The 12440-nt window shown below is 37.6% G+C and overlaps 2 protein-coding genes across 2 annotated transcripts in view; one reads left to right on the top strand and one right to left on the bottom strand.

Moving 5' to 3' along the window:
* The window catches only part of MAGI3 (membrane associated guanylate kinase, WW and PDZ domain containing 3), a gene marked incomplete at its 5' end in the record, with an annotated part of 103053 nt that extends 96373 nt beyond the window's left edge, over positions 1-6680 (top strand). The window contains 2 exons of the mRNA XM_082661744.1: positions 1944-2082; positions 3616-6680. Of these exons, the coding sequence (XP_082517870.1) occupies positions 1944-2082; positions 3616-4712 (1236 nt within the window). The 3' untranslated portion in view covers positions 4713-6680. The remainder of the gene's footprint in view (positions 1-1943; positions 2083-3615) is intronic.
* A 1957-nt stretch (positions 6681-8637) lies between these two features.
* PHTF1 (putative homeodomain transcription factor 1) overlaps positions 8638-12440 on the bottom strand; it is a 66642-nt gene continuing 62839 nt past the window's right edge. The window contains exons 15-16 of the transcript XR_014297070.1: positions 9293-9330; positions 8638-8813 (exon numbers count right to left, since the gene is read on the bottom strand). The gene's annotated coding sequence lies outside the window, so the exon portion shown is untranslated. The remainder of the gene's footprint in view (positions 8814-9292; positions 9331-12440) is intronic.

Raw genomic sequence — 12440 nt, 5'->3', positions numbered from 1 at the left:
TAATTTCTCTAATTATCAGAGGGTTTTATATCTGGTGCTAATTTGTCATCTGTGTTTCCTCATGAAAATGATTTTTCTATAATCACTTATTAAAGAAAATCTGGGTACCGACCTTTATTTCACTTATATACCTATTCTGATTATAAGGGTTTTTTAATGAATTGTGTTTATTACTTTTTCTCCATCCTATTATGTTTATTATCATCTTACTTTGGTTTTTATTTTAGATGTTTTTTCCACTTTATGTGTTAACTCCATCTATTTTGTGATATCCTCCATTTTTTTCCCATAAATATGCAATAAAACTTGTTCTGTTTTCTTAGTTTACTTGAAAAATTTTTGCATTGTATAGAACGGGGTGCAGTCTATAGTTAAATCTTCATCCTGCTACTTTTTTTTTTTTTTTTTTTGGCTGCTTGGGTCTTTGTTGCTGCACGTGGGCTTTCACTAGTTGCGGTGAGCAGGGGCTACTCTTCGTTGCGGTGCGTGGGTTTCTCATCTCGGTGGCTTCCCTTGTTGCGGAGCACGGGCTCTAGGCACGCGGGCTTCATCAGTTGTGGCTCGCGGGCTCTAGAGCACAGGCTCAGTAGTTGTGGCGCACAGGCTTAGTTGCTCCGCGGCACGTGGGATCTTCCCAGACCGGGGATCGAACCCGTGCCCCCTTCACTGGCAGGCAGATTCTTAACCACTGTGCCACCAGCTTTAAATCTTTTTTTGGAAAACCAGAAAATAGATCATTTGAAAATTAACATTTATTTGTGCTTGGTGTATAATCCTGTTTTTAGCTCATTAATTCCTCCCAACAACCCCAGGAGGTAGGTAGGTACTAATGTTATCCCCACTTAACAGAGAGGAAAATGAGACCACTCTGCTAGGACGAGGTCGAGCCAGGAGTGAACCACAGACATTATGACTCCAAAGCCCAGCTTCCAAGCCACTGTGCGCTGCTGCAGCTGTGGATACAGAGCAATCCTACTCACCTCTGTTAAATAATTACTGCGTCCTCTTCTGTTATCTCTGCATTGTTTTAGTAAGCTCTGCAAATATTGCTTTTTGTAATTTCAGTAATTGTCCATTGTTCAGTTTTTCTGTTTTGAAGCCAATACCCTTTAGTTGTTTGTCACCTCGAAATGTTTAAAATCTGGATATATTTTTAAATCATTACCATCATTATCTTTAACCAGGTCCTTTGCAGAAGTGATACTTCACTCTTTCACATTTCCTTTTTCTTTTCAAATAACTACAGACATTTCTAGTAAATAGCAATGGTGCTGAGGCATTTTATTCTGATCCCTAGCGTTTGTTTGTTTTCTAGGGAAATCACTACACACTAAAGTCATTTAGTGTAAGCCAGCTATTGGTTTTAAATAAGTATTCATAGTAGTATGAATTTCTCCAAGCTGAGTTTTCTTGGAGTTTTAGTCTATAAATATTTCATTTAGGTAATGCCTCATATATGTACAGGGTGTAGCAGCAACACAAAGGAAGGAGTAGGCAGTTCTCCCTGGAGGCCAGGATAGGCTTCAAAGATGAGGAGCCACCTGCCTAGGATTTAGGATATTCAGCTTGAGTCGGAAAGTACCCTTCACAGGCGGATTAATCAGAGGTAGCTCTGTGGTATCACGTGGGTCATAGAGCCTTCACCCTCTCCCACCACTTAACGTTTGGTTGAAAACTTAGAATTTGATTCTTGGCTTCAAGATGCCCAGATCCTGCTTACTAGTCATAGAAACTTTTATAGTATAAATAAAACTGGACATCTTCTCTTCCTATTGCTACCACCTGTCCACTCCTCGTCAACTCTAGTGTAATAGCACTGTGCACAAGTTAAATATTTTACAAAGAGAGTCATTCAGCAGAGTTGGGTGGCTCTAGGGATGACAAAACAGAACCAAAGGAGGACGTGTGGTTTCATGTTGTTTCTGTGAATGTTCCCTGTCTAGGTTGGGGACCAGATTGTTGAAATCAATGGGGAACCTACACAAGGCATCACACATACTCGAGCAATTGAGCTCATTCAGGCCGGTGGAAATAAAGTTCTTCTTCTTTTGAGGCCAGGAACTGGCTTGATACCTGACCATGGTAAGTTAAGTAGCTCACCTGTAGCTGAAAAGCTGAGAATGTGTTTGTTAGGGAGGGGGCAGCAGAAGGAAAAGGAAGATCTGTTTGGAGGGGACAGATATTTTACTAGCTAATTCAGAGGTAACCACCAGAACCATCTAAAGTTAGTTACCATAAATAATAATATTATAAAATAAGTGATTCATACAGAACTTTTGTTAGACTAGAATATATATGTTAAGCTAGTTTCAGCAGAAAACACAGTTGCTTTTGCAGAGAAAAGTGCCTATAAAAAATGAGAACATTAGAGGCAAACGATTTTAATGTCATGAAAAGCATTTGAAATCTCTTCAAATGTTATTTTTTTTCCTTATAGTAAGATGAGTTTCTCTCTTAATGAGCAGCATAAGAACTTTAGGCTTTTCTGGTCATTTGTCAAAAACAAGTTACTTTAGCTCTACCTGGAGACAAGGAGTTGCACTTGGGACCATTTCCGTAGTCCTGTACTGATCTTAAATTTCCTTGGTTTCATTGTATGTTTTTGAAATATCACAGTATTTGAAAATCACTGTTTATCAACTGAGTGCACTAGTCTAGAAGTACAATACCACACCACTTAGTCCTTGTCCGTTCCAGTTTCCTCCCTTCCCCCCATAGAGCTTTTGAGGGATAAGTATAGACATGACCTCCTACAGTCCCCTTCCAGCCTATAATCCTCTGACTGTATTACCTTCCACCATCTGCTTGTAAACCATACGTCCCCGGTGACATCTTTGCTAACTGAGCTGTGATGTTTTTTTACACAGTCCTAGGCTTTTTCTCTTCCTTCTTCAGGTTTGGCTCCTTCCGGTCTGTGCTCCTACGTGAAACCTGAGCAACATTAAGGCTTTCAGGGCTTTTCTTGGTCTTTCCTTAAAAAGATTTGGTAAATTTGCATGTCTTGTAAATCACTTCCTTCTTTTTTTTTCTTTTTAATTAAAAATGATGCTATTAAATACATCTACTTCTATCTTCTGCACTTTTCAGTTTCCTTTTGACATTAAATTTGACAGCTTAAAGCAAGAAAATTATTTACAAATGCCCATGAACTCCATTCTGGTTACCACAGTTTGGTCTCCTTTATTAGTGATTTTGGCAAATCCTGAAGCTATATCCATCAATAATAGCTAAATTAGTAAGCTGCTTGGACCAGGTAATTTGGTCCAATTATTTTATTATTTATTTCTTTTAAGATTTTTATTGGGCTTTTGCTACTTATAAAGAATTTACACATCATATATTATCGTACCTATTCTACAAAAGTAATTGGAAAAATGAATACTATTATTTTGTATATATAAAACAACCTGCCCTTCAGGTACAAGTATAGCTGTCTGTATACGTCTGCCTTTATAGAGAGAGATCTAAACATACATGAACTTTATTTATAAGATACTCAGGCTGTTTAAGCAGTCAGTAAAATTCAAATGGCTATCAAAAAATTCAAAACTTAATAATTGTTCCTATTTATAATTCTAAAATTTAATAATGTTCTACTCAAATCACTTTTTTTAGGTGATTGGAATATTAATAACCCTTCATCTTCCAATGTGATTTATGATGAACAGTCACCATTTCACCCATCTTCACATTCTGCTTTCATATTTGAAGAGTCTCGTGTGCCAGTAATTGAAGAATCTTTGATGAGAGTTCAGATATGTGAAAAGGCAGAAGAATTAAAGGACATTGTGCCTGAAAAGAAAAGCACTTTAAATGAAAATCAGTCTGATATAAAACATCAGTCTCTTCTCCATAAAAATGTGAATAAAAGGGATCCACCCAACAGTCATGGGCACAGTGATAAGAAAAATCTCTTGAAAGTAGAAAATGGTGTCACACCAAGAGGCAGATCTGCTAGTCCCAAAAAGTCAGCCAGTCGATATTCAGAGGAACATTTAGAAAAGATTCCCAGCCCTCTAAAAAATGACCCCAAAAGAAGACCCAGAGATCGATCACTCAGCCCCAGGAAAGGAGAGAATAAAAGTAGTCAGATCAGCACCAGGGCAGCTTCTGGACAAGACCATTGCAGAAAAAGCAGAGGACAGTCTTCAAGCCCAAAGAAGCAGCAAAAAACTGAAGGAAGCAAAGACCAATCAAATGTGAACCAAAGAGTAGGGGGCTATGCTAGCAACAATGCTGAGCAGATGTCAGATGGGAAAGAAAGATCAGGTGTTGTCAGGAAAGATACAAATCAGAGTCAGCCTGGAAAAAACAGAACCAGGTCTCCAGAGAAAAAAAGCAAGAGAATGGATGAAAAGTCGCTTCCATCCAAAAAGACAAATAACACTACTAGTAGAGCTATATCAGAAAATGAAAAAGGAAAGAAAGCAACCTTAGTAGAAACAAGTTCTAGTAAAGATAAAATAGGAGAAAATGTCAAAATATCAGAAAAGAAGCCAAAGCAGGAACCTGAAGAAAGAATGGTTTTAAACAAAATAGAAGATCACAAAAGAAAAGAACTAGAGGCAGCTGACAAAAACAAAGAGAGCGGAGGGTTCAAACCTGAAAGCGGTTCTCCAGCTAAGAAAACACCAATAACTCCAGGGCCTTGGAAGGTGCCAAGTGCAAGCAGAGCCACAGGCACTACTGGTGTGGCCGAGAAGCGACTGTGACCTTTAGTATAAAACAAAAAAACAAGTTGTAATCTTTTCCTACTAAAAAGCAGTGTTCCCCTCCCCCCCCAAAATCATTTTTTTCAGGAATTCTGAAACACACATCAGAAGTACATTTTAATTTGAGCATCAAGTTACCTAGGCTGCATGAAGGGCCTGCAGGATTGCTAAGAACCCACTGTCCCCTTGGCTGGCTGCCCGCCTTGCGCTCAGGAAGGAGCCGCACCCACGGGCTCATCGGACACGCCCGGCTCAGGCCGCCCAGCTCGTCTTCATGAGTGTCTGAACAAATGACATGTTGATATTCACAACGTGGTCACAACTCACTTTATATTTGTGCCAAGTTATCTACTGTATCATGTCTATTTTATCCTTCTCATGCAGATATTTCCACAGTAATGAAAAAACTAGGTTTGGCTTGGAAGTTGATATTCTCAATAGCATGTTGCATGTTTACAGAGAGAAATATTTGAGCCCTTGCAGAAGAAGAGATTGTTAACTCATCATTAAAGATGGCAGTTGCCTCTCCTAACAGCTTACTGATGATGTCCCCGTTTAAAAATAAAACTCCCGAACATCGCTACTGGAAAGAAAAAAAAATGTAGTCAAATACTGACTTTCTTATGGCTGTTTATTTTAATTCGGCCGGATAAGGTATTTCAAATAACTGTTAAAGATGTGATTTACAAATGAATGTTCAAATGAGAAAGCACTTCAATTGATTAAGAGTTCACCTCCTGCTGTGTTATCCAACTCTAATGTGTTATAGCATCTCAGATCACCCTTTTATTTCATTTATTTTATTATGAAACCACAAAGAAGCATATGGAAATATTGCTTATTGCTATCTGAAGAAAAACTACCAAATTTCTCTTTCTGGATATTTTGGTTGAACCAACTACTAAGTCATTAGTCATTAATATATAATACATATTTGAAGAGGGACTTAATCATGAAACCAGTTTCACGGTCCGTTGCCAGATGAGGTACCAACTCATCTGGCAGCTGCTGTACAAGTTCAAGTGTTGAGAAGCAGAACCTGTGTGAGACCGACTCACAAGCAAGTGAGAACAAACGTGGTGGTAGACAGTCCTTGCTAGATCTTAATTTTAATATCTAGCTACATTAACCTATTTACAAAGAAGAAAGGGATCGTAAACATCTGCTTAGCTTGTACAGATTTTCAGAATTCTTTTCTCAAGTCTAATTAGAGATGTTTGTTGGAAGGTAGAGACAGTTTTTAGCTCCATAAAATAGATCCGGGTTTCTCAGCCCCCGGAAGCAGCATTCAGTAGCATCTATAAATAAAGGAACATTCTCAGAATAAAACCATTTTCTGGAGTATTTGAACACACTTGTTCTGTCACCCTGGGTTCATCTTGTTATTGTGAAACACATCATGTCCAGGTCCTTCCCTCTCAGAGTCTGACTGTGAAATTCTTTAATATAACAACTAAATCAGCCCCTGTAGATAAGACATGCTTCCCGGAGTGAGATTTCTGAAATCCCCTTTCCATCCAGAACTATATTTACCCACCTATTGTAACTACTTGAATAGAGACGAATTAGAAGGCTTGATAAATGCTAAGAATTTAGTATCACAGAAATGATTTATTTTCCCTATAGTCCACAATTAGTGATAAAAATCCAATTTTTGTTAACTGCGACATAACTTTGATGTCATCTGTTGTCAGTCTGATGTGGCTCTTTCCTTTCTAAGTAACCTGTCACTGTACTGATTCTGTACTGACTTAGCAATGTGGCCTTGGAATGCTAAGCAAAATATGGATGTACTGGTTGTAAATGTTTATATATTGTACAGTACCTTTATATATACACTTGAGGTTCTGATTAGAGAAAGAGACCTGTAAATCGCTCGTTATTTTTTATATAGATATTAAAAAAAAAAAGAAAAACAAAAATCAGTTCATGGCCTGCATTTCTTTTACTGTCAGGTTTATGTAATGTTGCCTTTTCTATTTGTGGAGCTAATTGTTATCATGGTCTGAGTCCTCAAATAGATTTTTATCCCTACAAGTAACAAATACTCAAAGTCCTACAATCAGAAAGAAAGACTCTTACAATGATGACTTTACCTGTATAGCTATACTTATCTATATGTAAAGCTCAAAATTAGTTTGAGTTGAATATCATTATACCTACTTAATACCTTTCACTGTAAGGAAAATAGCTTTGCATAAATAATTTGCTACCCCCCAAAAATCCTTTCTTACACTGTCAAGGAAAGAAAAGGACTTGTCTTATTGGAAATTATCGGACATTTCTAATGGACATAGCTGTGTAAGTCCAGTTACCACAAGGTCACAAACTCTATTTCATCAGACTGTGGCATTTCACATTATTTTTAAATCATTTTATTTACTCTAGGTTGTACTTGTAGAGTGAAGTATTTTGACTTGATTTCACTGAAATTCTTGGAATGAATAATGCCTAAAACCTAGCTCAAGACCATGGTTAAATGAATACTCTTGAGGAGAGAAATTAATTCCCGCCTGCCATTACTGAACTCACACTGAAAATAAACTCCAAACCCCGAGCCCTACCATGGAGATGTGTGTTGTAGCAAAGCCTGCAGAGTGGCAGCAAAATCATTTTGTTGCTGTTTTAGTGGACATATTTTCTTATTGGTCGTAACAGCAAAAAAGTTCTGGGATGCTATCACGTTGTCTCCCTAGGGAGATTAGATTAGTGAGTAAGAGCCTATACTATTGTCTTCTAACCCCTGTACATTAAATATTTGGGGCCAAGTAGCTTTTGCACAGAGTCAACTCCTATTTCAGAAGTCTTGGACACAGAAAAGCATGCGGCTTTTTATTTCTACCTGAGCATACCTTGGTTATTTCCTTTTTTAATAGTCAGATATTCTCATGTAGAAAAAGTCAAATGCTTTTCAAGGTGAACTAATGAAGAGCTTCCTGTTTAATGTGTCCAACATTCAAAAAGAATTGGGTTTTAAGAAAGCAAGGACTACTCAAATTAGTTAAACTGTGTGACGGTCTTAACTACCGACCTCCACAGAGATGTGTTTAAGCTCGAGCTTAGTCCAGAGTGAGCTCCAGGAACTAAGGAACAGTGGTGTAAACAGACTTCAGTCACGAAACGTGATGATTCAGTCTGGCGTGAAGAATATATCAGAGCAACTTCTTACATCATCCTGGCATGCTCCAGCGCTAAGAACTACTTGTGCTTTTTAAACAATAACAGATTTGTTTATTTAGGCAGCTCTTTACTGCTTATGCTCTTAAGGTTTCTCAGCAATACAATGACTGGTTTAACGCACGCCATAATTATGACATGAACTCTATAGTCTTTGCTTCAGTTGACTGAATTAGTTTAAGATATCCACTAACTTGGATCTGTTTTCAAAGTTTCTATGCAAGTAGAGCCTTAAGTGTAAGAAGCGAGTATGAAGGCTTATTGAGAGTAGAATTTAGTAGAGTTCTGCCAAAGAACTCTGAACCTTTCTCACATACACATTAAAATACAAAAACATAGCCAAGTGCTTTAATTTAGCCTGAACCTATATTTTTCCAAAGAATCCTGTGGGTATTTGTCTATTTTACAATGTTTGCATTAAAGTCAAGCAGAACTATTAGCAAATTTTTATAGCAAATCAAGAGGCTTATTTTGTCCTTAATAAACAACTATTTGTTACCTTGAGTAATACCTTACTACAGCATATAGGCTCAGGGTGTGCTGCAGGAAAGGAATGGAATTATTTCACATTTGTGAAATTCAAACTTCATTATTCAAGATGGGCACCAATAACTGCAAGGAGCAAAGGATTACTTTAAATGACCAAACTAGTCAACAGCTGTATAGATGAGATTAAGTTTAATGAATTTACTTCTTGATAATTCCAAATCATACACTATATTTGGGAGTAAGACCCATTTGGCCCATTATGGCGTGTGTAGACTAAAAAATTTTGAAAATGAATTTCATTAATTTGAAAGAGGGTTATTTTTACAGTGCACAGGTTCACTTACCTCTAGATACAATGAACCAAAATTAAAAACACAGACCCGTAAGCTTACACTTTGGAGGACATCCTGGTATTTAGAACTTTTCTACTTGTCTCTGAAAGTTAAGAAAACCATACCCCAATTAGGCAAGTATTTGGTTATTCAACTTTTCAAAGTGTTTATATTATACATGAGGCATATAATGTACATTTTTAGGAAGTCTGTACATATTTAGGAAGTCTGAAGTCATACCTCCATAGCGATTTTAGGAGATAGAATTTTTCCCAATACAAATTATAAAAGTAGCTGAACAGGTATTTTTCTTATCCATCTATGGTTATTATTATTTCAGTTAAATGTATGTATGGCCTAATCTAGTTCTATTTTTACATCTTGGTTTATTTAATTTCTCAGTAGCACGTATCACTCCTTTTGGGAAATCAAAAGTCCAATCTCCTAGAAATTATTATACAGGAATAAATGAAGCACTGACAGTACAACTCTTCCATCCTAACAGAAGAAAAAAAAAAAAACTACAGAAACAGTAGATTACTTGAGGTCTATTCATTTATTCTATGCATTTATATTACGTACCTATTATGGGGTCAGGTACTCTTCTGCATTCTGGGGACCTAGGAGTGAAAAACAACAACAACAAAAATTCCTGCCTTAAGGGACTTATATTCTAGTGGGGAAGGACAGAAACAAGTAGGCAAAAAATAAACAAGATAATCAGGTTCTGGTAAGTGCCGTGAAAGAAATGAACAGGACCATATATAACTGATAACAAGGATAAGATGGGGAACAACTTTAATTCAGAGAAGGTCCTGCTAAGGAATTGACAGCTGAGAAGCCATTCACGGGAGAACTGAAGAAAACATATTCCAGGCACAGTCTGATAAGAAAGAACTTGGTATAACGAGGAACACAGGGAGGCCAGTGTGGCTGTCAGGTACTGAGGAGGGAAATTTGGAATGATAATGAAGGGCCTTGGAGGCCAGCATAGGGAAAGCCAGGAAGGATTTAAGTAGGAATGATACAGTCTCCATATTTTTAAGCTCACTCACGTGGCTGTGGAGAACCGACTGCAGAGGCAAGAATGGGAAGGGAACAGTGGGTCAGCACAGTAATCCAGCTGAGCGCAAAGGAGGCTCAGTCTGTTAGCGGTGGAAACACAGAACCAACGTGACTGGCTGGTAGATTAGATATGGAGGGAAAGAGAGGAACCAAGAATAAACCCTAAGCCTTTGGCTTGAGCAATTGAGTAAACTTTTTTCTATTTACTAAGGTGGGAAAAACATTTACTCTCCCACCTCAGACAACTTAAAAACAAAAAAGGAAAAATATATATGAAAAAATGGGTGTTAGATGTTGGACAACAGGCAGTAAAAGATAGTGGAATTCAATGAGGTGAGCCCCATGTTTGCCCCAGATTACTTAGAGGCAGTTTCTAGGCTGTGGTGTAGGAAGGGGGTATCCAAACTGAACCAAGCAGCCTTGCTGAGTTGAGGTGAGAGTTAAGAATCTGGGGCGGCCAGGACAGCTAGAATTGGCAGGCCGAGTACCAGAGAGAAGACAGCTGCAGAGAGAGGAGAGCACAGCTGCACGGAGAGGAGAGAGCTCCAAAAATGTGCAGAGGTTTCCTTTCAAGTTTTCAGGTATTGATAAGCACAAGGAAATACTCAACAGGGAAAGAACCACCAAGAAGAAGCAGGCCAAAAATTCCTGAGCTGGGAAGAGTTCATGTTCCCACAGTTAAACTGGAAAAACCTGATCATGAACAGGGTTACCAGGTAGACTCAGGAGGATTTTGCTTCAGTTGTGGAGAAAAGTAGCACCAGAGTAAAGGCTGCTCTGGCCCACCTAACAAAGCTTAAAAGCAAGCCTTGAAATGATCAAACTATTTTCAAGTATCTTGACTGCATTCTAAAACAAAGCTCAAGAATATTTAAAAGAATACACACACACACGAAGACCCAACACCCAACAATGTAAAATTCACATCCATTAAGAAATTACTAGGCATGTAAAGAAGCAGGAAAGTATGACCCAAAATGAGGAGAAAAATAAATCAACAAAAACAAACCCCCAAATAACACAGACGATGGCTGTTATAATGTTCTTATTTACTATTTCTATTATAAATATTATGAAAACAAGATAGAGAAAAGAAACAGCACGTTAAAGAGAGACATGAGGATACAAAAAACTGAAAAAGCAATATCAAAATTCTGTAGACAAAATACATTGGGTAGGATTAACAGCAAATTAGTGCAGAAGAACAGGTTAGTGAACTTGAGGCACAGCAATAGAAATAGTCATGCCAGTCTTCTGTCTTTAATAGAAATTAAAAACAGAAGACTGGGACAATGTACAGAACATCAGTAAGGTGTGGGACAACTTCAAGCAGCCTAATTAACATGTGGAGTCTCAGGAGGTGGGAGACTGGGGTATAGAAAACTTATTTTAAGAAATAACAGTCAAAATTTTTCCAAATTTGATGCAAACTAAAAATCCAGAGACCCAGTAAGTGCAACAAATCCCAAGCACACACACAAATGATGAAGACAACTACACCAACGCACATTATAACTAAATAGCACAAATTCACTGAAAAAGGTAAAAACCTAAAAAGCAGCCAGAGTTTAAAAAAAAATAATAATACAGAAGAACGAAGATGACAATGACAGCAGACTTCTTGTCAGAAGCAAGGCGATCCAGGAGGCAGTAGAGCAGCAACATCTTTAAAACTAGAATTTTATGCCCAGAAAAAACATCTTTCAAACATAAAGATTCAAAAATCTTTCTCAACAAGGTAGGCCTATACACCTTGCTAAAAAGATTTTGGATTTTTACCTTCAAAGTAATACTAAGCCATTAATAGATTCTAAACGATGAGACTGAGACTTGCATTTCAGAAAAGACACATTAGCTTTTGAGATGAACAGGTGGGCATGGGGGAGAGGGGCAGAAAAGCAGAATCTTGTTCAAAAACAAAGGATGTTGACTTAGATGAGGGTGGTGAAAGTGGGGATGGAGAAGAAAGGACTGATTAGAAAAATATCTAGAAGATAATTACTCACAGACTTGATGACTGGATGTGAGGTATGAGAAAGGCAAGAGTGAAAAATGATTCCCAAGTTTCCGACATGAGCAACTACCCATACAGTTAATTTTACCCACCTGAAAAATCATTTAAACCAATTATACACCATCAAAACTATAACCGAAACAACTCACAGGAGTAAGCTATTCTGAATGCTGCATTTACGCTAAAGATTCACTGTGTAAAAAATTCAAATAAAAATAGAACAGTGGTTTTTTTTTGTAACAGAAAAAGATAAAGCTTTCTTCATCCGAAATCTGCACTGAGCAGTTCAATCCTGGATTTGAGATAGCTGCTATTGTCCCTTATGGAAAACAGTTAAAGCATGATTTCTATGAGCCATCTGCTGAGATACCGAAGTGCCTTTACAGATCAGTTCCTTCCAAAGGTAAATCACTATAATGGGGTTTTACTTTTTAAAAAGAATTGTAACTCTCACGCAGTATTTGGAATGGCTGCAAATTTTTGGTAATCCACTTCTAGTTCAGCAATCTTGCCCCCTAGGTTTCTATCTTCACAGTTAGGAATCTATCAGCAAAAGATTTTTAAAGGGTTTTAAACAGTAATTACAAATGTTTATGGTGGATTTATTAAGGGCGATGTACTTTATGCTATGTTAAGTACCTTACCCGATAA

The sequence above is a fragment of the Grampus griseus genome (assembly GCF_964374135.1).
Source record: "Grampus griseus genome assembly, chromosome: 1".
NCBI lineage: Eukaryota > Metazoa > Chordata > Mammalia > Artiodactyla > Delphinidae > Grampus > Grampus griseus.
Note: the sequence above shows the minus strand (reverse complement) of the source record. Positions and strands in the feature narration are given on the sequence as shown.